The 22,818-nt window shown below is 58.3% G+C and overlaps 1 protein-coding gene and 2 long non-coding RNA genes across 3 annotated transcripts in view; 1 reads left to right on the plus strand and 2 right to left on the minus strand.

The window, feature by feature from the left end:
• Ttc7a (tetratricopeptide repeat domain 7A) overlaps positions 1-22,818 on the plus strand; it is a gene marked incomplete at its 5' end in the record, with an annotated part of 111,179 nt that overhangs the window by 72,475 nt on the left and 15,886 nt on the right. The window contains 4 exon segments of the mRNA XM_013517568.1: positions 897-1,057; positions 14,379-14,495; positions 17,381-17,478; positions 19,045-19,179. Of these exon segments, the coding sequence (XP_013373022.1) occupies positions 897-1,057; positions 14,379-14,495; positions 17,381-17,478; positions 19,045-19,179 (511 nt within the window).
• On the minus strand, positions 2,247-7,305 carry LOC102016201. The gene is made up of 2 exons (XR_262077.2): positions 4,154-7,305; positions 2,247-3,589 (listed from the first exon to the last, which is right to left on the minus strand). It is a non-coding gene; the product is annotated as an uncharacterized LOC102016201 (long non-coding RNA).
• LOC106149261 lies at positions 7,545-9,496 on the minus strand. Its single transcript, XR_001235316.1, has 2 exons — positions 9,460-9,496; positions 7,545-8,880 (listed from the first exon to the last, which is right to left on the minus strand). It is a non-coding gene; the product is annotated as an uncharacterized LOC106149261 (long non-coding RNA).

Raw genomic sequence — 22,818 nt, forward strand, 5'->3', positions numbered from 1 at the left:
GGTAGGGGGTGTGGCCAGGCCCCGGTGTGGCCTTAGCCCTGTGGAGGCCTGGCAGAAGTTGACCCCATGACCGTGTCACGGCTGCAAAGACCCAGTACCCAGCTAGATTTGCTAGGGTAACAACGTCCACCAGCTGGGCTGGTGGGAGCAGTAGAAGCTGCCCGTCTCCACTGTGCCTGTCCCTTTTGGGCTCAGAGCAGCCTGGCCCGCACTCTTTCACGAAGATCCCAGGAAGGCAGGCAAACCAGCGCTGGTAGAGGCTGGGTCCAGGTGGCCATGGCTCTCTCCACCCCTGGAGCAAAGGCTTTCCTGCAGCTACCCCCAGGGGGCGCTGCAGCGGCTCCTCAGACCCCACTTGTGGCTTCCTGACCCTGCCTGACCCCGCCAAGCCCTGCCTGACCCGGCCTAGCCCTGCCTGTCCAGACTTGGAATCAGGCTTAGTAATTATTAATTGAGATGAGAAAAGAGAGAGAAAAGGAAGGGAGAAAGGAAGGGGGGAAGGGAAAAAGAAAAAGGGAGGGAGGAAGGGGACTAGAATGTGGCCGTACCCCTTTTCCTGAGCGCGCCCCTCTGCACCATTTGTGCACCCCTGGGCAGGACTCTGCCAGGCTTCTGCACGCAGCCTGGCCCCGTCTCCCTAGTGCTTCCTTCCTAGTGGAGGAAGTGCTTCCTGTTGTCTGCCCACCTCCCCGTGCTGCGCCATGAAGCCGCTCCCTCTGTCCCCACTGGAACAGTCCCTCCATGCCAGGCTGTTTGGGGGAACGTGTTTGCTCACAGCGCCATCCCTGTGTCCCAGGGCCAGGGTCCACTTGAGGGGACCCTCGGGGGCCCTCCCGGGCTGCCATCTGGCACTGGGGTCTGGGGAAGGCCCCTAAGCTGGCGGTTTCCTCTGGCAGATCTCCAGTGCCATGGAGCAGCTGCAGGGGTCCCTGACAGTGTGCAAGGACGATGCCAATGCCCTCCATCTGCTGGCACTGCTCTTCTCCGCCCAGAAGCACTATCAGCATGCCCTGGACGTCATCAGCATGGCCATCACCGAGTACCCCGAGAACTTCAAGTGAGTTCCCTTTGGACAGTGCCGGGTTGGGGCTGGCTGGCCATCAGCACAGGGGCCAGCACGCCTGGCGTAAACCCCCTGCGCGCACGCTCCCTGGGAGGAGAGAGAAGGGCGTGGAGGGCCACAGGTGGCTGTGTGCGGGACTAGGGGCGTGGTGAGCCTGTGGTCTCCTTGGGACTGGGGCTCCAGGGCTGTGGAAGAGAAGGCACTGGGGTGCGTGTGCACTGTGTAGTGCGTCCCCTACCTCCACCCCAGCCTGGCTGTGTAGCTCCCAAGGCTACCAAGGCAGGTAACTTCATCATGACCCTGACATGGCCAGCCAAGGATGGGGCCGAACCCTGGCCAGGCTGGAGGAGGCTGAAGGAGCCATCCCCCAGCCTCCACGCGAGCCGCCTGGCTCCCTGCTACTGTCATTAGGGGCAGGTTATCTCCCCCCACCCCCGGTCCTTCGCTGATTGCAGTACACCAGATGCCCTGTTTCTCAGAGCAGGGTTCAAATTTCACTTGGTGCAGTTTGCACGGGCTGCAGTGGGTGGGGTAGGACTAGATCCTTCTGCCTCTACCCATACCTAGAGGACCTCTGCCACCAGCCAGGACACCGGGAACAAGAACTGTGCAGGGCTCCTGCCTGCCTCCTCTCACGAACCCCAGGATAAGGAGACCCTGAGCACCGTCACTCCCACTCCATTCACCTTGGGGTCTGAACCAGCCCAGGGCTGCCCCACAGCACACCGTCAGGAAGACACTGGGATCCTGGTCACCCTAAGAGGTGATTCCGCGGCAGTGTCACCAGGTTCACAGAGAACTAGGGAAGATCGGGCATCGCCACCCTGGAGGCACCCTTTTGGGGGCACGTGGGCCAACCACGGGGGCGAGGCTTGGCTCCCCTGTGCGCTTGGCCTCCGTCAGAGGAGGCTGCAGGCCATTCTGCTGTGGCCTTTGCCAGGCTGCTGGAGACTCTGGGTGGTCTCTTCTTGCCAGGGCCAAAGAAATGTGGTTTGGGCACAGCAGGGTTTCCTGCTCATCAGAAGCCCCGAGCCTCGCCTGGCTAACTCTGCAGACTGACCCCCGCCTGCGGCACCTTGGCTCCCCGCCTGCCCAGGCAGGTCCCAGCTTAACCTGCTTGTGTTGGAAGGATGGCCCTGATTCTGAGCTTCAGTTTAAGATTCTGAAGTACAGTACAGCAACCTTAGGTCATAATAGTTTAATTTGTCATTTAGAATGAAAATGCACAAAAAGCAAAGGTTCTCTCTCCCAGAGCCAGTACCTTGATTTTTTTCCAAATTTCATCTTTACACCTCTCTCTGGCAGGCTCTGACCCATTGCTGCTGTGTGTGTCTCCTTGCATGTGTGTCTGTGTGCACCTGCATGTACATGTATGTACTTGTGTCCATGGAGTGTGTGCACGTGTTTGCTCTTGCCAGTTAGGCCTCAGTGAAAGCAGAAGTAGTCAAGAGAAAAACTTCGAATCCTGATTGAGGGCGGGAAGGGGCTCCTCAACCCCCCCACTACCCTGGGGCCTGAGTGTGTTATTGAGGAAAAAAGGTGCAAGCCCAGGCTTTGTGGCAGTGTTTTATCAGCGGCGCATTTCAAGCTGAAGTCCTGCATGGAAACGGAAAACAAGAATGAAAGGGAAATCGGCTCTGCACAGTCGACCCCTCCCGGTACCCTAGTTCCACCTAGGGGTCTGTTCTGCTCCTGCACCTGGCATTTGCAGCTCCCTGTCACTTCCTAACACTGGCCCACAATGGGAAAGGCCAGTGTGGGGGTGTGCTGCAAGTAGGGTCTGTCCAGTCCCCTGGCTTCCCCTTAGCTCCGCTTGCCCACTTCAGGGAGGTGACTTCCGCCTGCACCACCTCCATCCTCCAGGGCCCAGGGCTGGGCTTGGAGGCCCCTGTTGCATCACAGCAGTGTGTGAACTCATCACTGCCTTCTTGATTTCCTTTCCACCCCTCCCCTCCCACCTCACCAGGACGTTCCCACTCACTGCGCGGGTCTGAAAGGCAGAGGGTCCTGGCCCTGAGCCTGCTGCCTCCCACACGAGGCCCGTGGGTGGACATGACTGAGAACATTTTGTGGGTGTGTGCTTGCATGCATCCGGCAAGATGGCTTTTAGCAGGTTCTCAGAGGGGCTGAGCTCCAGAAAGGTGCAGACGGAACAGGCAGCCTGACTGCCCCCCTACTCCTCCAGGCTCACAGGGACCTGCCGCAAAGCAGCGTCCCCACTTCTGCCGGCTGAAACCTTAAGGGGGCAGCCTCTGCCAGCGGGGCAGCTCACCCTTACAGATGTCTCAATCCGGGTAATCACGGGGCTTAAGGGGCTGCACAGGCTGAGACTTCTCGTGTTCTTTGTCCCGTCTCTGCAGTGACGTGCTGCAAAGCATTTGGGGACTAGGGTGTTCCACCCCAGGAGCACTTCCCTTTTTCCTGTCCATCCGGGGGTCAGTAGAGAAGTAGTAGTTCTTTATCTTGAGTCACCATGAGCCCGAAGCCTCCCGGACCAGGAGAGCTCTGTTTTGATCAGCACTGGCCCTAAAAGCCCATAAAACTAATTAGAAAAGATAGGGACTTCTGGCCCCCAAGACTGTGAAAAAATAACTCTTGTTTTAAGCAAAAAAAAAAAAGGAAAGAAAAAAATAGTATATACATGTATATGTGGCTGTGGTGGGGCTGGGGGACCCACCCACCTCCAGCTCTGTTGTGTGACCATATCACTTTGCAAAACAAGTCAGAACTGTTCCCCAAAGATGAAACCCTGGCGTACAGAAACCCATGGATTAGCAGGAAATGTCATTGAGTCCATTACGGGTCAGGATTGCTGAAAAATGTCATTGCTCTTCGATTGACATTGCATCCTGCCTCTCCAGCTGCTCCCTACACTGGGAACAGGCTGTGCAAGGCTCCCGCTGTTGCCAAGGCAATTAATTACACAACTGGTCCAGTAAATACTGCTCAGCAAAACAACACAAAGCAAATCCCCTTGACCCTGACCTCGTCGTCCCCAGTAGGGTCTGTTTTCAGGGGATGCTTAGAGGCCCACGTACAGGTCTGTTCACAGAACCCTTCTGGAGGCTTTTGTCCCTGGGAAGGCCGTACCTGCCTTGCGCCCCAGGCTGCCGGAGGGGGAAGGCCCTGACAGGCTGGTGTTCAGGTTCTCGCCTTTCCTGTCACTTTGGCGCACAGGACGGACCTCATCCATGCGAACTGTCCCTGTGTGAGAGCCGTGGTGAAGTCCTTCCCTTGACTCTGTCTCCTTCCCTTGAGCTGAGCAGCCCGCTCCTGCGTGGAAAGACAGCCGGTGTCTGTCCTGGTTCCTCCCGTCCCTCAGGTCTCCTCTGAGGCTCAGCCCAGAGAAGGTCATGCAGCTGATCAACAGGGTGGCCAGGGTGGCAATGGAGGCAGAGGGTGGCCACAGACAGTGTCACACCGACACCTGGGACCACGGGTGGCAGTGCTTGCAGTGATCCCGGGGGATGGAAGGGGGAGGGGCCTGGCAAGGTAGGCCCTGACGGGAGGGGCCGTGCCCTCTGGGAAGAGTTCTGTAAGATCCTGCGCCAGAGGCAGCATCTAGACTCGCAGAGCAAAACCCGGCTTCCCTGAGTCAAACTTCTGAAAATCCTTCTGCGTTCGGGGATTAGAAGGCAAAGCTGAGAGGCTCTTGATGTCCGTGCTGCGGGATGACCTTTAGTTAGTGGAGCTCAGGCTCTAAAAGGCAGGAACGTGACGCGGCGGAGACTGATGGGCCCTCGGGGACAGTGTGAGCCTGGTGCGGTGGGAACCAGACACCCTGGGCAGCTTTCTCAAATCCTGCGGGCTTCTTGCTAAGCCCCGGACACATGTGCTGGCCGGGCCGTGCAGCCAGCCAGGCGGCCCAGGCCTGCAGGGGGCCTCCGGTCCACAGCCTCCCTGTTTGGAATGTGAGAGGCTCTAAGCGAGCCCCGAGGGGATGTCTCTCCCGGCCCTTTCTTTCCATCTGGGGTGGGGGAGGCAGCTGGGAGGCCTGAGCAGGGCAGGGCAGGAATACGGGTCAAGGGGAATGGGCCACTGATAAGCGTCCTTCCCGAGGCCATGGGCACTGTCAGGGATGGTTTTAGGTAACAGATTCCTTGTGCTTTAGTCAGGCCCTTGGAGTGAAGGTCGCCATAGCAACCAAACAAAGTTCTTGGGCTAATGATGGGAGCTTTCCAATAACCAGCCTGTCAGTCACGCCCCTGGCAACCTGCCCCACTGCCTTTGAAGGCCCAAACCATACACCTAAGGCAGCTGAGAAGCAAACGGTCTCTCTTCCCGCTCCCCAGTGAGCAAGGCCACCTCCTCCCACCCACCCCCGCTCCCTAGGGGTCAGAGGAGACTCTCTTGGGAGTTCCTGCTGATCCAGCCCTGATCCTAGGAGACTTAGAAAGTCCTGGGGGAAGGTCTTCTGGAGCCCCAGCAAGGGAATAATACGGCCCTCGCTACAAGCCAGAGCTTGCCAACCATAAACAAATGAATGAGCACAGCCATTCGCCCCAGGAAACCTAGACTGTTTTGGAAAATGTTTGATAACTAGGCATTAGCTGGAGCCAGACCTTGGTAAAGTTCTGGTAAAGTTAAACCTCTAGGGCACCTCTCTGATCTACCTGGCTGGCCTCGCTTATTTTTCAGATTGTGTGTGACACATTCCTAGTGGTGCATTCCGCTGAACAGAAGGGATCAGAGTCCTGGGGTGTCTGTTAACGTTTCTGCCCTAAAACCCTGTGTGTTTAATTGTTCTTATTAAGGACTTGTGGTACATCAGAAGGATGCTTAAAATTCCAGCACTCCACTGAGAGGGGTGGAGGCAAATGTACGAACACAAACATAGTTTATCACTTTCCTGCGTTCGGTAAGCATGTTTGCCAGCCACGGTGCCTGCAGACACCAGACATGGGGCCAAATGGTGTGCCGTGGGGCCAAGGGCTGTGTTAGGGCACGCACGGTCGCTGCCGGCTGGACCCTTCCCAAAGGCCGGTTCCTTCTCAGCAGGCAAGGCTGCCATTCAGTGTTTCTCCTGGTACCCACGGGCACCCCTGTGGTCTTGCTCTGTGTGACAGTGTGGAGTGGAAGGTGCGGCCTCAGCCTCTGGGATGCGGGCTGCTCACACCTGAACCTGGAAGGGCAGGTGCCCTGGGTCGTTTTGTTTGTCTGGGGAAGAGAGGAGGGAGGCCAGATACTTGCACGTTTTCCAAAAGGAGTTCTTCCGCGGTCTTCAAAGCTGGTTTTAGCTCTTGGTTCCCCTGTAGCTCTTGGCTCACCCTGCTTCCACCTGGGCTGGAGGTGGCACAGTCGGGTAGGACAGTGGTTCTCTGTCATGTGGGGCCTTGTCCCCAGCGGAGTCTTGATGTGCCAGGGCTAAGCTCCCTTTGCACAAGGAGGCCAGGGCGCTCAGCCTGCTCCCTGGGAGAGATAATGACTGGTGGCTGGCCCGTGCAGGACGGGACCACATATGTTCTATCCGCACACCTTTCTGCAAGGTCTTCTTTGTTGAACAGCTCCGTACAGGTTCTGTGCGGTTTGTGTTGGAGTCAGGCAAGGTCAGGAGCTGGAGAGCCATCTGGAGTTCACTGGAGGTGGCCTGCAGGGAGGCCCGACCAGGAAGGTTCAATTTCTATTTCCTCATTGCGAGGTGGAGGATCATCACGACCCTTCAAGGATTAAGGGACGTGGGTCAGCATGATCTTCCAGGCCCTGGGACAATCACTGATTTTAGAGGGAAGAAGAGCTGCTGAAAGGTGTCCCTTCTGTGCCAGGGTTTAGTCTCTGGGAAGGTCGGGGCTTGTGCTAAGGACGGCACTCCCTCTTTCAGAGCCCCTGTAACAATCGCACCCTCAGAGAGTGTGTGTGCCAGTTGAGTGAGTCCGTCTCCCTGTTGGAGCCTTTTCCTGAGCCGTGAAATTTGGAGGAGTCTAGGAGGTCCATGTGGCTCCATGTGTCCCTGCGTCCTGGCCAGGGCAGGGGTGCCTGTGGGAGCCAGGCAACTGGAGGCCAAATAGGGCCCCAGAGAGCAGTTCCAGCTCCCTCCCTTCTCCTCGCTGCTCTCCTGCCGTGTGAGGGGGACCACTGTGCCTGGCCAGGGCCCCTCCCACCACTCATACCTCTCCTCCGTCCACCCCCACCACCACAGGACTCCAGAGCCGGGCACCCAGCACACCCCAGGAGAGCCTCAGTCTGAAGGCCAGGGGAGCGGGCGTGATGGTGCACGCCTGTAATCCCAGCATTCAGGAGGCTGAGGCAGGAGGATCACTGAGTCTGAGGCCAGCCTGGGCTGCATGAGCAAGTTCAAGGCCAGCCTGAACTGCATAATGAGACCCTGTCTCAAAAAGAAAGGGAAGATCTGGCCAGCTCACAGCCCTCATCCTGTTCTGTTGTTTGTTAACGTGTGCCCTGTTTGTTGGTCTTTCGTGTGTGCACATATGTCTTCATAAGGATTGAACCCAGGGCCTTCACACTGAGCTGTCCTTTTTTTTTGTTTTGAGAGAGGGTCCTGATAGGTCTCTTAAGTTGCCCGGGCTGAACTCAAACTTCAGGTCCTCCTGCCTCAGCCTCCTACAGTGCTGAGATTACAGGTGTGTGCCACCAGACCCAGCTTGTGTTTGTTGGTCTTTACAGCACTGCTGTTACAGTATAAGGAAGCTGGGCCGACAGTGGCCAAGCAGAGACTAGAACCCGTGCCAACGGACAGCTGGACAGCCTGGCAGGCTGGAAGCCTGGAACTTGGCCAAGCACAGTGGCCACTCAGCACTGGCCTGTGCGGGCCCTGCCGTAAGCAGTGACCCCACATCCCCTCAGCCACCCAGGAGGCACAGGAACCATTGCTCTTCTTCCCATTTTAAAGATGAGGAAAGGCAGCAAAGTGAAATCTGCACACAGTAAAAGCCGGGTACATAAGGATGGCAGGGCAGACATGGGAGGATCCCTTTGTGACGTGCCAGCCTCCGCCGGGCTCCCCCACCCCACCCCAGGGAACTGAACCCATTTAAAGCAAGCACTTCCCCTGGGAACTACACCCCCAGCCCTTTTATAAAACTTTAAGGCAATGTCTTACTACACTGCCCTGACTGGCCTGGACTTGCGATCTTCCTGTCTCTGCCTCCCACGTGACTGGGATTATAGGCCTGTGCATTTATTTCTACACAGCAGTCTCAGGGCCAAGAGCTGTTTTTCTTCCCATTTTACAAATAGGAAACTTGAGTCTCGGAGAAGTTCAAGGCCAATGGCTAGAAGAAGGGACGTGGGGCACAGGTGTTGAGCCCTGCGTTCTATCTCGGAGTGCGTCTCGTTGTGGCCGAGGGTGGGGCGCCCGCTGTGGGTGCCTGTGCTGAGCGAAGGCTCTGGCCTCCTGGCCAGGCGGCGAGACTTTCCAGAGGCGTGGCCGCCTGACTCAGAGAATAGCCTGCTTTTTCACTCAATTATGTGTTTTCCATAAAAATAGAACTCTTCCTTAAAACAGCAAGGCATGGCCGTCAGCTGGAATTACTCACTGCTGTCCTGTAAAGCGGTAATAGCCCCTCTGTACATTCGCCACACCTGCTGCCCGCTTCACCCTGCAGGGAGGGCAGGAGCCAGGGGAGCAGGAAGAGCCTCTGCCCGGCCTCGAGCACCGCTGGACCGGTGGGGCAGCCGCTCTGCAGCCCAGCTTCCTGGGAGTTGCTCTGGTCCTGGGAACACCCGCGGCTTTCCAGCCTGGGGAGTCCTGTGGCTCAGCGTCCGCCTTGGTGCTTCAGCGCAGGTTTGCTGAATGACCTGAGGAAGGGCATTGCCGAGGCAGAGATGCAACTCTGCCCCTGCCCAGGTGCATGCAGGACCTGCGGAGACGGGTGTGAGGCGACAGCTGCTGTTTCTCCACCAGACACCGCGGCAGGCGCTGGCCCTGCCTTCTCCACTTCCCTCCATCTTCCATCGGCCCCCGAACCCGCACTGTCACCAGCCCGCTGTGCAGACCAGGCAGTGCGCCCAGGGAGGCTGAGGCGCTCACAGCGAACGGCAGAGCCTGGGCACGCCCAGTGTCCCATGTCCCACTGCACTGGGGAGTGAGCCAAGGGCAGAGGTGGCTTCCTCAGGTCCCTGACTGTCACCACATTCGAGTGTCTCTTTAAAGTGGGTGCTGAGTCACTTTAAAAATGTGAAAGTGAAAATGTGGACCTGAACCTGCTACCCGAGTCCTTCCCTGCCGCCAGCTCTGCACTGCCAGCAAGCTCATCCGCAAGAGCAGGTGCCGGGCTGAGCAGCTGGGCGGGGGCGGAGGATTGGAGCCCCTGGTAGAGGGCCAGTGGGATGACCTCTGACCCCAGCACAGTGTCTGCTTAACCAGAGACATCTGAGAAAGTCCCATCTGTAAAAGAATTCTTTTTGTTTTAGAAAGCTTTCAGAAAGCCCACGCTCACCAGTTCCGAGCAGGCTCACTCTACAGTGTCCTCTTCAGAGCAGTGAAAGGAAGTTGTCTCTGCTTCAAACCGGGAAGAGCTCCAGATCTTAATTCTTTTGACAAATAATTAGCAATCTAATCCTGGCCTGGGAGGAGGCCTGGGAAGAGGGAGGGAGAGGAGCGGATGCCAGCGTTCTCTCAGGAATCTTCCTCCTCAGCTCCTGGCCAGAGCCAGCAGGAAGGTCAGCTGAGAGCCTGGGCCAGAGCGTGTGGGTGCAGGGCAGGTGAGGTAGGCAGTTAGGGTGCCGCTGCCACAGGCCTGGCGCTGTTCTCCAAGGTGAAGCTCCTCCGTAGGAGTCTGTGCCCTGGCACCTGCTGGCACCAGGCACGCACATCTGGAGGTTTGAACGAGGCCTCGGGGAGCGGGAGGAATGAGGCACGTCCCCCGACCCGGCGTCGCGTTCTGGGGCCCCAGCGGTGGGAAAGGCACTGCACGTTCGTGCTGACCTTGCTCCTGCCCTCCCCAGAGGACACCCGCTGCGTACCTGCCTCAGACACCGCGGCGTGGCCAGGCCTGGGCCTCGGGAGACCTTGGTCTCTCAGCGCCCTGGGCTCAAGGAGCAGGATAATGCTGGCAGGAGGGGTCACAGCCAGGGATGACTGCACGCAACTTGGTTGTCAGGCCAGTGGGGCCTCTGAAAACCCCAGAGGCGCCGCTCCACACACTCCTCACAGAGCGCGCTAGGCTGTGGTTCAGGAGGCCCCGCCTGGAGCACCAGTGGCCGCAGTCTGGAGGACTGCATCACAGGGGTACCGCGGCGCACGCGTCATCAGGGCTCAGCCCGTGGGAGGCCTCGGGCAGTGACTTCCCTCCTATTTTAAGGCATGGAGCCAGTGATGTGCCCGGCTTGGTGGCAGCAGAGGTAGGACTTGGCCCGGGGCTTCTGACTCCTTGGCCAGTGTCTGTCCACTCTGGGTGACATCGAGGACAACATCCCTGTCCTGGAATAGCTCTTGTCAGAGGGCCAGAATATTGGCGGGACACTGGATATAAGCTTCCCAGTCTCACACTGTCCTCAGTTACACTTTGGGTCTTGCCCCATGGCTGTCCCCTGGGATTGAGACACATCCCTGCGCACTAGCACATACACACACGCACCCGCTGGGAGGCGCCAGGCACCTTCATGCCCTGGCTGTAGCGCACTGCTCCTTCTCCAGGCCAGTCACACACGGAGGGCAACTTCGCTGTGGATGGTTTGGGAGGGACAAGCCTGGCACTGGCTCCTCCATAGCTATGAGGACTCGTGGTCAGCTTCCAGGGGTGAGCAGGGTGGTGGGGAAGCCAGGCAGGGCCCCGTGCTGGAGGTACGCACCTTCCAGGTGGGACACAGGGCGGGGTAAATGACAGAGTTACCACCTATAGCCAAGACTAGCAATAGACGTTTTATAGAGTGTCATTTTAAAAGTGCTTGCTAGGAGCTTATCTTCATTAGTAAACTCTGCAGCATCTATACGTGGAGAGAGAATGTAATGAACCACAAGCTGAGTGAAGTCCTGGATACCAGGGAAAAGCCAAGATGGGCTTCATGGAGGGCCTTCTTGAGGGGAACTGTGGCCTCAAGGTTAAAGTAGTGATTGTTTTTGTTTTCGTTTGTTTGTTTGTTTTGATTTTTTGAGATGGGGTCTCATTATGTAGTTCAGGCTGACTTGGAACTCAATATGTAGCCAGGCTGACTCTGCACTCACAGTAATTCTGCCTCAGCCTTCCCAGTGCTGGGATCACAGGTATACACCACCTGGTTTGGTTTGGTTTCGTTTGAGACAGGATCTCACTTTATAATTCAGGCTGGCCTTGAACTCACTATATATCCCAGGCTAGCCTCGAACTCACAGAAGTCCTCATGTCCCAGCCTCCTTAGTACTGGGATTACAGACGTCACAAGCACATCTGGCTTTTTGTTTTGTTCTTGAGACAGGGTCTTGCTATATAGTCAAACTGACCTTGACTTGGGGTTCCTTCTGCCTCAACCTCCTGAGTGCTGGGATTATAGGCATATGCTCCTACACCTGGGTAGAGTTGTATTTTTTTGAAAGGTCTCACAATCCTTTATTCAAATAGCATTTTAGACTTGTCCTGTATATGAGACAGGTGAGGGGGCTGGGCTGCTGGAAGGGCAAGAAGCTAGGCTTGGCCACGCTGCCCCATTCAGGAAGCAGTGTTCTGCAGCACAGCCCTGACTTCCTGATCCTTGCTGTGTGGGCTCGGTGTAAGCCCCAGGCGTGTGGGTGGGTAGCAGCCACCTATTGCAGTGGTCAGGAGGGGAGGGAGGGGAGCCTGTTCCCGCAGTGCTAGGTTTTTACAGAGGAGCCGGGAGTGTTTGCTGTCGGTGTGAGCAGGGCAAGTTCAGGAGTAAATCAGAGGCAAGCTAGCAGGCATGCAAATGGCCACATCCACACACAGTGACAGCTGTCCTGAAGGAGTATGTCCAGCCCTCAAGGGGACACACAGAGAAAGAGGGTGACATCTGGTTAGGAGTTGACCAGATGTCCGAGGGGGAAGGGTGAGTCCCAGCCGAGGCCATAACGTGGAGCAGAGCAGGGACAAGTCCCAGATCCTGGGCTCCGGGAGGTGTGGAGTCCCATGTGACCAGCCCAAGGTCATGGCAGGAGTGGGGGGTGGAGGGTAGACCGGAAGGCCTGAAGGTCACCTGAGTGCTGGGACTGCTGGGAGGATGATCAGCCCTAGACCAAGGAAGCACCTCGACTGGGGCTCGGGCTCCAGGCGTGGGGATCAGACCAGAGTGACTGTTGGAGCACTTGCCCTGCCTGGGGAGGATGTGGTTGGGTTGAGAAATTCCACCCAGGGCCACTCACGCCAGTGGAATGTCAGCAGCCTCAAGGATGCAGCTCGCTGTGATGGAAGCTGCTGGGGTGCCAGCTCAGCTTTCTGTCCAGGGCACGTGGTATGGTCAGGTCTGCCAAGGACCATCCTGGCTCTCGGGGATGCCAGGGCAGCAGTGGGAAGGAGCTCTGGCCCAGAGGAGCTGCTGAGGAGGGACAGGGTCTGCAGGGAGCCAGGAATGCTGCAGGGCTGGTCTGCCCAGTGCACTGTCCCCACCCAGCCCTGGGCAGGTTAGAGTCACTTGCCCAGGGACTCTGCTGCCTTGGTCTAGGCTTCCTGGCCTCACCAACACCCTCTGCTCTGACCTCACCCTCCTCCACAGCCTCTCCCCCACTGCCAGCCATGCCCCCCAACCGTGCCCATCACAGGCCAGCTGCAGTGAGACCCTGTCTCCCTTGCTAGCCCTGAGTCTGAACCAGAAATACAGCTCTTGATTCTCTGGGCAGCTTGACATGTATAGCACACTAATTGTTAACTTGAAGACAGAAATTGCATCTTCTCCTTCATATCCCTGAAAGCAGAGATGCCTAACACTGGTGGAGCACTGGACCTTCAAGAATCTGGGACAAGACACTGGGGCCGAGAGCCAGTCCTGCCCGGCAGGCTCCTGCGCAGCCACTGCGGGGATCCCGCCTTCTACCCTTGGGGCCTCAGAGGCCGACTGTGGGTCCCTCCTTGAGGGTGCAGACCAGCAGGCAAGGGTGGGTGAAAGTCGGGCTTGGGGAGGGGCGAGGATGGAGAGCAGAGCCCTGTGTGTGTGGGGAGGCGTTGTTTTCTGCAAGTCACAGACGAGGAGGAGTGTAAAGAAGGGCAGAGGGAACCTGGAGGCCCGGGTGTTGGGGCTTGTGTGAGGAAGCAGGGCTGGGCCCAGTAGGGGGCTGTCAGGGGCAGCTCCCTTCCGCAGCCTGGGAGTCTGGGTGGGCCTCAGCGCAGAAGGCCTGTGCGGGCCGCACTTCTGCCAGGCAGTGACCGGGCTCAGGGCCTCACCGCCAAGTTGGCTCACTCGCTGCTGACCCCTCCACGAGAGGCAGCCACGGCCGTGTGCGGCAGCCGCTGAGCCTCAGTGTCGCTGGCCGAGCCGGCCGTGGGGACACGTGGTATTGCCGTGCAGTGGGAAATAGCAGCTGCTGGGAGCCCTCCTCCTGCACTCCTAGACCTGCCCAACACCCAGAGGGCTACCGTTTGCCCTGGCAGGGGCTCCAGCCCGCTCCCCCGCCGGGCCCTAGTGCACACGTGTCGTGGTGCGGCACTGGCCGTCCTTGCTGGGTCTCGGGTGCCCCGTCCACGGTCCCGCCTGTCACCCGCCGTAAGGACCGCTTCCTGCACCCACCCTGACCTTTCAAGTTGCAGGTCTGAAGCGACTCTCGTGGTACAGCAACCATGCCTAAGTGGGAATCGAGTGGGGTTTCATGTCAGTTAATCCTCTTATCCAAGGGAGCTGGCTGTCATAGGAAATTTAAGGAATAACTTTAATAAAGTGTAACGGGACCATTTGCGTGAACTCAGGCTCAGCCAGCAAAATCCGCAGTTCCATTTAGATGCCAGGCAGCGCCCACTGTGTGCCTACAAGGCAGAAAGTAGAAGTCTGCCCTTGCGATGGCCTTGGTACCAGTGCCCTGCGTAGCCTCCTTGATGGGAAGATGCGTTCTGGTGCGTCTTACCAGGCCCCATCCTGGGCCCCATGGCCCAGAGGTACGGAGCACTGCTGTGTGTCCGTGGCCCGGGGCCCGCTTAGCCAAGGAGGTGGGGGGCAGGGCCAGCTGGGCGTCACACCTGCCTGCCTGAGAGGGCACACAGGGTGGTATGTGATCAGGTCGGTGGTGTGAGCAGGACAGGCGCAGACAGAGGCAGAGGAGCGCCTCGTGCTTCACCTGTGAAGAGGGGGAGAAACAAGCGTGGGAAGAACGGGTCCCGGGTGCGGCAGAGGCGCCCGTAGGCCCGCCGCCCTCTGTGCTGCTGGGTGGACAGAATCCCTCACAGACACACCCCGGGAGGAAGCCTCGCCGGGCCTGCTGACGGCTGCCGTCTCTCTGCAGCCTCCTGTTCACCAAGGTGAAGCTGGAGCAGGTGCTGAAAGGCCCAGAGGAAGCCCTCGTGACCTGCAGACAGATGCTACGGCTGTGGCAGACTCTGTACAGCTTCTCCCAGCTCGGGTGAGTGGCTGTCATTGTCCCTGGGGTTGCCAAGGGTGGGGACATGGTCTGAAGGCTGTGGTTGCCAGGGCAACAGTCCTCAGCTGAGTGGTCACAGCACCTGGCAAGGTAGGGACGGTGAGGACATTGGAGGAGAGGATGGAACTCAGCGTTCGCGTGATCCGAATTTAACGTCTTGACAGTCCTCTGAGGCATGCGTGGAGACCGTGTGTAGGAAGCTCAGGGGGTTACGAAGGCAGAGACACTGTCATTGAGCACCTGAGCCAGGTCCCGGGCTCGTCACTGTATCCGGAAAATCAGCCACTTGTATCTTACACGTTACCTGCTTTTGTCATCGGCCCAGAAAGGAAACGATGACTCAGAGTTACCTGGTAAGTGACGCAGGTGGTCCTGGGACCTGAACCTGGGCCTGCTGGTCCCAGCCGTGGAGCCTGTCCCTTCCTTCCTGGTTCTGTCTGGAGGCTGGAAGAGGAAGAAAAGGCAAAGTCCCGAGGATTCGGGCGCACATGTCCTGGCTGAATGCAGGAAGTCTGTTCAAGCCCGTGCAACACTTGGGCTCAGCCTGTGCACCCAAAGGGACAGGGACAGGTCGTCCTGAGGGGCAGGTCAGTGTCTTCTGGACCTCTGGGCCACTCTCCCTTTCTCCAGGGCTGCTGGCCGTGGCACCCCCTCTCCCACTGCATTTTCAGAGGGGTTGTAGCCGGAAGGCCTCTGGACTTCCCAGAGGAGATCTGTCCTGCGGGAACCTACAGAGGATTGTGTCCCAGGGAGGTGGGGGACAGTAAAACGCAAAGACAGGGTCAGCCCTGCCTTCGTGGCCTCGGGGCCAGGGGAGTCCAGAACAGAGCGGGACCAGCGGTGAAAGCCACCAGGAGGAAGCTGTGGGTGGGGCTTTTGAGAAAAGTATAGGGAAGCGGCTGATACAAGGGCAGAGCCCGTCTGCCCTCTGGCTGTGGCGGGGAACTTGCCTGGGGCTGGCTGCTCCTTGGCTGCTCATCCAGGTGGCTGGTCTTGCTGGGGCCACTTGGACCCAAACCCTGAGCTCCGGAAGGCCTGACCTGCGCCTCGCTCTGAGCCAAAGGCTGCTGGGTGCTCTCCGGCGGGGCCAGTGGCGTTTGCTTCGGGGCTGCTTCACACCACCTCATACACACTCCGCCTCTGACCTGAGAACCTGGTGGAGCACCCCCACCCGAAGCCCCGGGACCCTCTCCCAGGAAACTCGCCACAGCCTCCCAACCCAGGGCAGGGCAGGGCGCGGCCAAGCCAGCTGCCTGGACCACAAGCTGGATGTGGCAACCTCCTGGCCTTCCCAGGAGACAGGGAAGATTCATCTGTGCACCTGGGACCACCGATCAAAAGCCAGGGTTCATTATAACCTAGTTTGGGGCAACCTGTTAGTCAGGACTAGAGTTCATAGCCCCAGGGTCCAGCCTATACCCACCCTACCCAGCCAGCCTTCCCACCTCTCACCAGAGTCCCTGGCATCCCCCATACCTCTCCTCTGCAAGGCCACACAGCTGTCTTGGTGTCCCCATCACCCCCCAGACCGCTCCTTCATGGACCCACCAACCACCCAGCCTCAGCTGCTTTGTAGCCTCTCCATACGGGTCTCTGCTACTGCTCAGCTTGGAGTGTTTCCTCTCCCCACCTGGGTTTAAGGTTTGTCATGCTGGGCACTGGCCTAGAATTATGTGGCAAGTAGTCCCTGAGATGGACTGTTCTAGGGCCCTAGGAGAGGCCCCTTCAGAGCATGGCAGAGAGAGCAGGAGATGGAGAATCTAGAGGTCAGGCACCTAGACAGGAAGGCAGCACTGTGCTAAGCTCTGCCTAGGCTCTCAAGTTACTTTTGTGACGCCTTGTGAGGTGGAGATGGTCGTGGCTTGTTTTTGGGAGAGAAAGGTCACAAGAGAGGTCATGTAGTTTTGCTGAAGGGGACATAGCCAAGAAGGGCTGGTGCCATGACTTGAACCTTGTGTCTCCTTGTGCTTCACCTGGGTGCCTCCTGGGAGTAGGAAGGGGTGGGAGAGGAAGGGAACCGCCCCGAGCCGCTTCTAACACGGCTGTGTGTCCACAGGCGCATGCTGGGTAGTGTGAGCCTGACTGAGGATGGTGAAGGCGCCTGGGACCCCGGCATTATTTGCAGGGCCATGGTCTTGGGCCTCTCAGAAGGGAAGATGCCCTCTAGCCCAAGCATGGCTCCTTCTCTCGAGACCTTTCTCTTGAGTTACGTGCAGGTCGAGGGCAGCAGGCATCCTTGGCTAGGGCAAGGGGCTGGCCGGGGCTGTGTGTCTCTAGAAAGAGTGAGACAACTCTGCTGCCTTCCTGAGCTGCTGGTGTCTCCCTGCAGCCACACTTCTGCTCTGAGAATGGAGTGCGGAGCTACAGGGGCCTGAGGAACTGGGTGGGAGGCAAGGTAGGATCCCTGTGCTTGCTAATCTGCCACCCAGGGCCCCATGGCTCCCTGGCATGTCCCAGGGCAGCTGGAGGTAGGAGATCCTGTGGTGGGGAATGGCACTCCTTCCCTGGGTGGGCTGGAGCACTTCTGGTGCCCTGCAAGTACCAGGCTTTCTCGGGGAGCTGGTTCAGTCCCCACACTCTGCCCCGCGCTCTGCTAGACTGAGGGTGCAGAAGCCTTGCCCTGGCCTGTGGCAGCATCGCGCCCTCCCTGGTGTCAGTCGGGGAAGGAGACGGTACGAAGGACTCCACTGCAGACCTGGAGTGGTGTGCGGCTGTGCTGATCTGCCCGGCTTCCCTGGCTGTCTCGGTCCTTCTGGGTTGTCCTGACTTGGACTGGACTCCCAGCGCCAGGGGCTGTCTGGCGTTAGGCTCCTTTGTTCTCCTGCCAGCCCACTCTCTTACCACCCCTGCCCTCCCTTGTCTTCCAGAGGCCTGGAGAAAGATAGCAGCTTGGGCGAGGGGCTCACCATAAAGAAACAGAGCGGCATGCACCTGACCCTGCCTGATGCCCACGACGCTGACTCAGGTGGGGGTGCGCCCTGCAGGCACTGTTCACTGGGCCCACAGCTCACTGCCCACATCTCGGTACACACGTGGAGGGTGGCATCTGCCCAGCCTGGGCAAACTCCTGCTCCTCCTCACCACCACTGCCAAGGGCCTTGGTGCTGTAGTGCTGCCCTTGGACACCTATCGGGTGGCCCTGAGGTAGATGGTGGGCAGCTGGAGTGAGCAAGGGAGGGACCCTACCTCCTGGGTGATGGGCAGGGGAGGCTGGCGTGGAAGGTGTCCTGGGCCAGAGGCCAGAGGCCAGAGGCTACCTATTGCCACACAGATGAGTCAAATAGAAAGGAATGGGCCCAGCTCTTTGTGTTCCTAAGCTCAGAGCTGACTCTTCTGGAAAACCTACTCTGAAACCCAAGGCTTGGGAAGTTCACATGAATCCAGGAGCTGCAAACTTACATGTGTAAGCTGAGGACCTGATTAAAGCAAAACACCTTCTCCAAAGACACAAGGAGAATTAGTCATGAGAGAACAGCAGTGCGAGTGGAGCTGTACGTAGTGGAGCTGCTCATTTTCTCCCTTCTGTGGGCTTGAGCCAAGTTGCAAGTGACGGGGGTGCTTCCAGCAGCCGCCCTAGCACCTGACCCGCCCAGCCTGTCCTGGGCTCTGAGCTGCGTGTGAACCCGCTGTCTCCAAGGGGGGAATGGTCGGGGGAGGGGACAGCCCCCTTGGCGTTAGGAGGAGGCTTGTGAGTGTAGTTATTAGGACTCCATGTACATGTGTCTCATAAACTGAAGTCATCTGTGGTTTGCCCTGAGGTCTCCTGAGTTTATTAGAACCTTTACTGCCTCTGAGGGCGAGTGAGAAAGTGCTTACATTTCACCTGTGTGGGAATTATAAATGCCAACAGCTCATGTGTCCCAAGTGGGGGCCCTTGCCGCCCGCAAGCGCCACAGGAGAGGTTCCCCAAGGGCGCAGGTCTCACCTGAGCCACTGCCCAATCACTCGTCACTCCACAGCCCCCCACGGTCCCTTTGCACATGCCCTCAGGCTAACACACTCTTGTGGAAACAGAAATAAAACAGCAAAGGGAGAAACGGGGAATTCCCTGTCCCAGACCTTAACAGGTGATGCTTCAGACCTTTTTCCACACACGCTCGTACTCATTTTCGATAGAAATACGATCATTTCCTTTGTGCCTTGCTGGTTCACACCCATCTGTGTAACGTGAGCACCCTTCCGTGCCGGGTGCGCCTCACACGTGTACGGCGTTACTGTCGTGACTGCAGTGTCTCGGATGATTATGCCTTTGCTTATTTTTAATTATCCCTATCATTAACGTTCAGGTAGTTTCTGCTTTCTGGATTATAGGGAGGAGCTGCACAAGCATCTTGGCTGGCGCGCGTGGCTGTTTTCCTTGGGGATACGCTCCTGTGGGATTTCTGCCTGCTTGCCCCTTCAGAACCTTCCCTCTGCTGCTGTCGGGGAGGTGGGCGGTGGGCCCTCCCTTGTGGGTCTGTGCGCCGTTTGCCAGCTGCCAGCCCCTGCCATCCTGGCCCTGCTGCTCAGCCCCACCCTGTCTGCTCTGCAGGCTCTCGCCGGGCATCGTCCATCGCAGCCTCTCGGCTGGAGGAGGCCATGTCAGAACTGACCATGCCCACGTCAGTCCTGAAGCAGGGGCCCATGCAGCTGTGGACCACGCTGGAACAGATCTGGCTCCAGGCTGGTGAGTGCCTGCCTCAGCCCACCAGGCCTGCCCTGGAAGGAGGGGAGGGAGGTGCTGCAGGGTCTAATTCCAGCTCTTCTTCCTTGCTTGCCTCAAGCAAGTCACCTAGTGTGTCTGGCTCTGGGCGTCCTTCTCGGCCCACTGCAGTGTGCTTGCCTCCCTACCTGGCAATGCTTCTTGGCAGCCAACACAAGTGGGAGAGGGTTTGAGGTCGGGACAGTCCACACAGATGGACAGGCCAGAGAGCTGGTAGCACAGAGACTGGCATCCAGGTGGCAGTCCCTCGTGATCGTCAGCTGGCACCCTTGCCCCTGGGCTGGTGAGTGCTGGGAGGCAGGTGTCGGGAAGCCCCGGCTTCGGTGTCACACAGACTAGCCGGCCCTCGCTCACATGCAGAGCAGCCAGTGCGGCATGTAGCAGGTGCTCCCTGGGGGGTGCCTGGCTTCCCGTCGGGCCGAGGTAGAGGCTACGTGTGAGAGCTTCCTTGTGCTCAGCGTGGGAGCGACTCGCTGCAGAGTGTTTGACAGTTGGACAGTGGTATGGGAGGTAGATTAAAAAGAGAGAAACTCGGGGCCAAAGATGTTTAGTGTAGATTAAAAAGAGAGAATCGGGACCAGCGTTTAGTGTCTGACTAGAATAAATGACAGCGACAGAATGGAGCAGAAGCCGAGGGGCCATGTGGAAGGCTGAGCCTGCACCGGGCAGCCCATCCGGGCTCCAGAGCTGCCCCGGGGCACTGTCCTCATCTTTGGCTCACCCTCCTGCTCCCTCCCCACCACGGGGGTGGGGCTGCAGTCCCCCGGGGAGCTGGAGGAGAGGTAGGTGGAGGGACAGGCTGTGGAAGGCGCTTGTGAGCTCGGCTCTGAGGTCTCCCTTCGCGTGCTCTGCACATACGGCCACATTAGTATGCAGCTCGCCCCCACGCTCCCCGTTGCAGGTTCTGAATATGGAAAAAAATTCTGGACCAGGATCCACAGAAAGGCTAGGCCTGGAAGCGTTTTCATAATGCAAATATTGCCCCACTTAGCATCTCAGGTCCCTCAGGATGCCAGGGAGATGAGGGGTGGGCCCCGTGGCTTGTGGAGCCTGAGTAGGAGGAGGAATAGTGAAGAATCCAGAGGAGAATAAACAAGCCTTCTCCTAGGCCAAGGTTCCCCTGCCATCTCCAGAGATGCGAAGCTGTATGGATTCTCCAGGGGCAGAAGGGAGCGCCGGCCCCGCATGTGTGCGTGGGATGGGAAACAGCACCCATGCAGGGCCTCCCAGCCCCCAAGGCCTTGTGTTTCACTGATTTGCCATGTTCTCTGCCATGCTGCTTGCACTTCCTCCTGGGGTGCTGGCCTGCGCTGCTCTCAGGGGAAAGGCCTCCCAAAATGGGCATTAGACTGGGACGCGTCAACATAAACATGCCTGGCAGTAAGCTGCATATCAGCCTTGCCTCTGTGCCCTTGTCGTGGACGTGACTCCATGGAATGCCTTGTACAGTGTGCCAGGTGACAGCTGGGCAGCGGAGTGTAGGAGACGGTCTGGGTGCAGGTGGCAGACCCAGAATTGCAGGGGCTTGCGCAGGGTACTGCTTATTTCTGTCTCGGGTAACAGTTTGGACATGACAGCCTCGACTGGGCTGACAGCTCTGCTTTCCCTGGGGTGTTGCGCTTATCTGTGTGACCCAGGACGGCTCCCTGCCACATTCACATTCCAGGGTGTAAGATACGGGGGGGGGGGGGGAGAGGGAGAAGCACTGCTCCCCATAAGGACAGATCCTGGAATTTACACACATGATTTCCCTGGAGAATCATTGGCCAGAACTCCATCGTTTATTACCCCTACTGGCAGATGCCATTATTTTGGATGTCCATATACCCTTTTTTTTGAGAGAGAGAGAGGAGGGGGTCTCGCTCTAAAATTCAGATTGTCTTGAACTCACTGTATGGCCTAGGCTGACCTCAAACTCATGGTGATGCTCCTGCCTCAGCCTCCTGAGTGCTGGGATCATAGGCATGTACCACCACGCACAACTTCTTATGCCCCATTAAAAATCAAAAATCCATGGGCATGATGGCATGTTTCTGAAATCCCAGGAAGCTGAGGCAGAAGGATTCAAAGTCTGGGCAACTTAGCAGGACCATGTTCAAAATTTGAAAGGGTGCTGTGGATGTAGCTCAGTGCTAAAGTGCTTTCCGAGCATGTACAAAGCTTTGGGTTTCATAATCAGTCCCGGAAAAAAAAAAAAATCAAAAGAAGGGGCCGTCTACTGTTGTACAGCAGTCATGCACTGTGAGCACTCAAGCAGTCTGCCCCCCATGGCTCCCAGCCACAACCTCCCCTTCACCGCCCCCTACCGCAGGCTAAGAACACTGTCCTCAGTTCCCCACCCCATCCCCGCTGATGGCTCCACCAGCTGCCACACATTTATAGGAAGAGAAAGCGATCCCTTCGTCATTTTGGAAGGAGCTGATCCCCCTGGATTGGTTCAAGATAAAATCGCAGCCATACCTGTTTTGGCAAGAAGTTCCGTCATGAAAAACAGTTCTGGGTGGGAAATGTTGCCTCTTTCCCCTCCCAGCCCTCGCCCTCCTCCCCTCCCCTCCCTTCCCCTCCCCTCCGCAGTGCTCTGTCCAAGCCACAGGAGGGAAAGAAGCCCATTGCCGGGTCTCGCTCAGACGGCGGGGGGAATGCTGTGAGATGGGAGCAGCGTCGATGGGGGGAATGCTGTGAGATGGGAGCAGCGTCGAGCCCCACGGGTGCTGCAGGGTCTGGAGAGGTGCTTGGTGCAAGAGCAAGAGTGCTCCTGCCCTGCTCTTGAGCCGGCAGTGCCAGCAAGGGGAGATGGACTGAGGGAGCAGCTCGGGACTCCCTCTGCCCGTGGGAAGCTGGCCTGAGTCTCAGTAACGCAGGGCCTGCTCCGTGCTGACTGGCAGTGGCACCTCGTTCTGCAGGTGCCCGGCCTGCAGGTGCAAGCCCCCCAGCCGTGCGCGCTGCTGGTGTTTGTTAGAGTCACAGTCGAGGGAGAAGCAGGCTCGCACGCTGGTCCTGCCCGCCCCGTTGCTCTTCAGTCTCACGGGTGTCTTCACTCTCCCCGCTCCCAGCCCCTCTCCTGCCTTCGGTGCTTCTTCCCCGTCCTCCTCCCCGCTCTCGGACTTCCTCCTCTCCTCCCACCCGCCTCTGCAGGAAGCCACCAGGCCCTGCGGCCCCCACCCCACCCGCTCGAGCTCGGTGTGCAGGGCTGAAGGGCCCGTGTCATCCCCTAGCTGCTGTGTGACTCTCCTGGTCTTCCTCCTTCCTGCCGCCTGGGACTTCTCTCTCGTCCCTTCCTCCATCTGCCTCCTTTATTCCGGGTGTCCGTGTGTCCTGCCGGTCTGCGCCGGCACGGAAGCGGGTGGTGCTCGTTTCCTCATTTCCTTTGGGGAGCACCGACCTCTCACACTGGAGCGCACGTGGAGCCACGGTTGGCCCCTTTCAGGGCCTAACCTGTTTCCCTCTTGCCCTGGGCATCTGCGAACTCTAAGTCAACATGGCTCCCTCTTTTCTTCTTTCTCCTTCTTCCCTTTTCCAAGGTCTGGGGGAAGGCTCTCTGTAGGAAGCACATCTCGCCTGAGGAGGCCCCAAAGGGTGGCCCTGAACCCCCAGCCCCTGGGC

The sequence above is a fragment of the Chinchilla lanigera genome, unplaced genomic scaffold (assembly GCF_000276665.1).
Source record: "Chinchilla lanigera isolate Chin_1 unplaced genomic scaffold, ChiLan1.0 scaffold00040, whole genome shotgun sequence".
NCBI classification, from domain to species: Eukaryota; Metazoa; Chordata; class Mammalia; order Rodentia; family Chinchillidae; genus Chinchilla; species Chinchilla lanigera.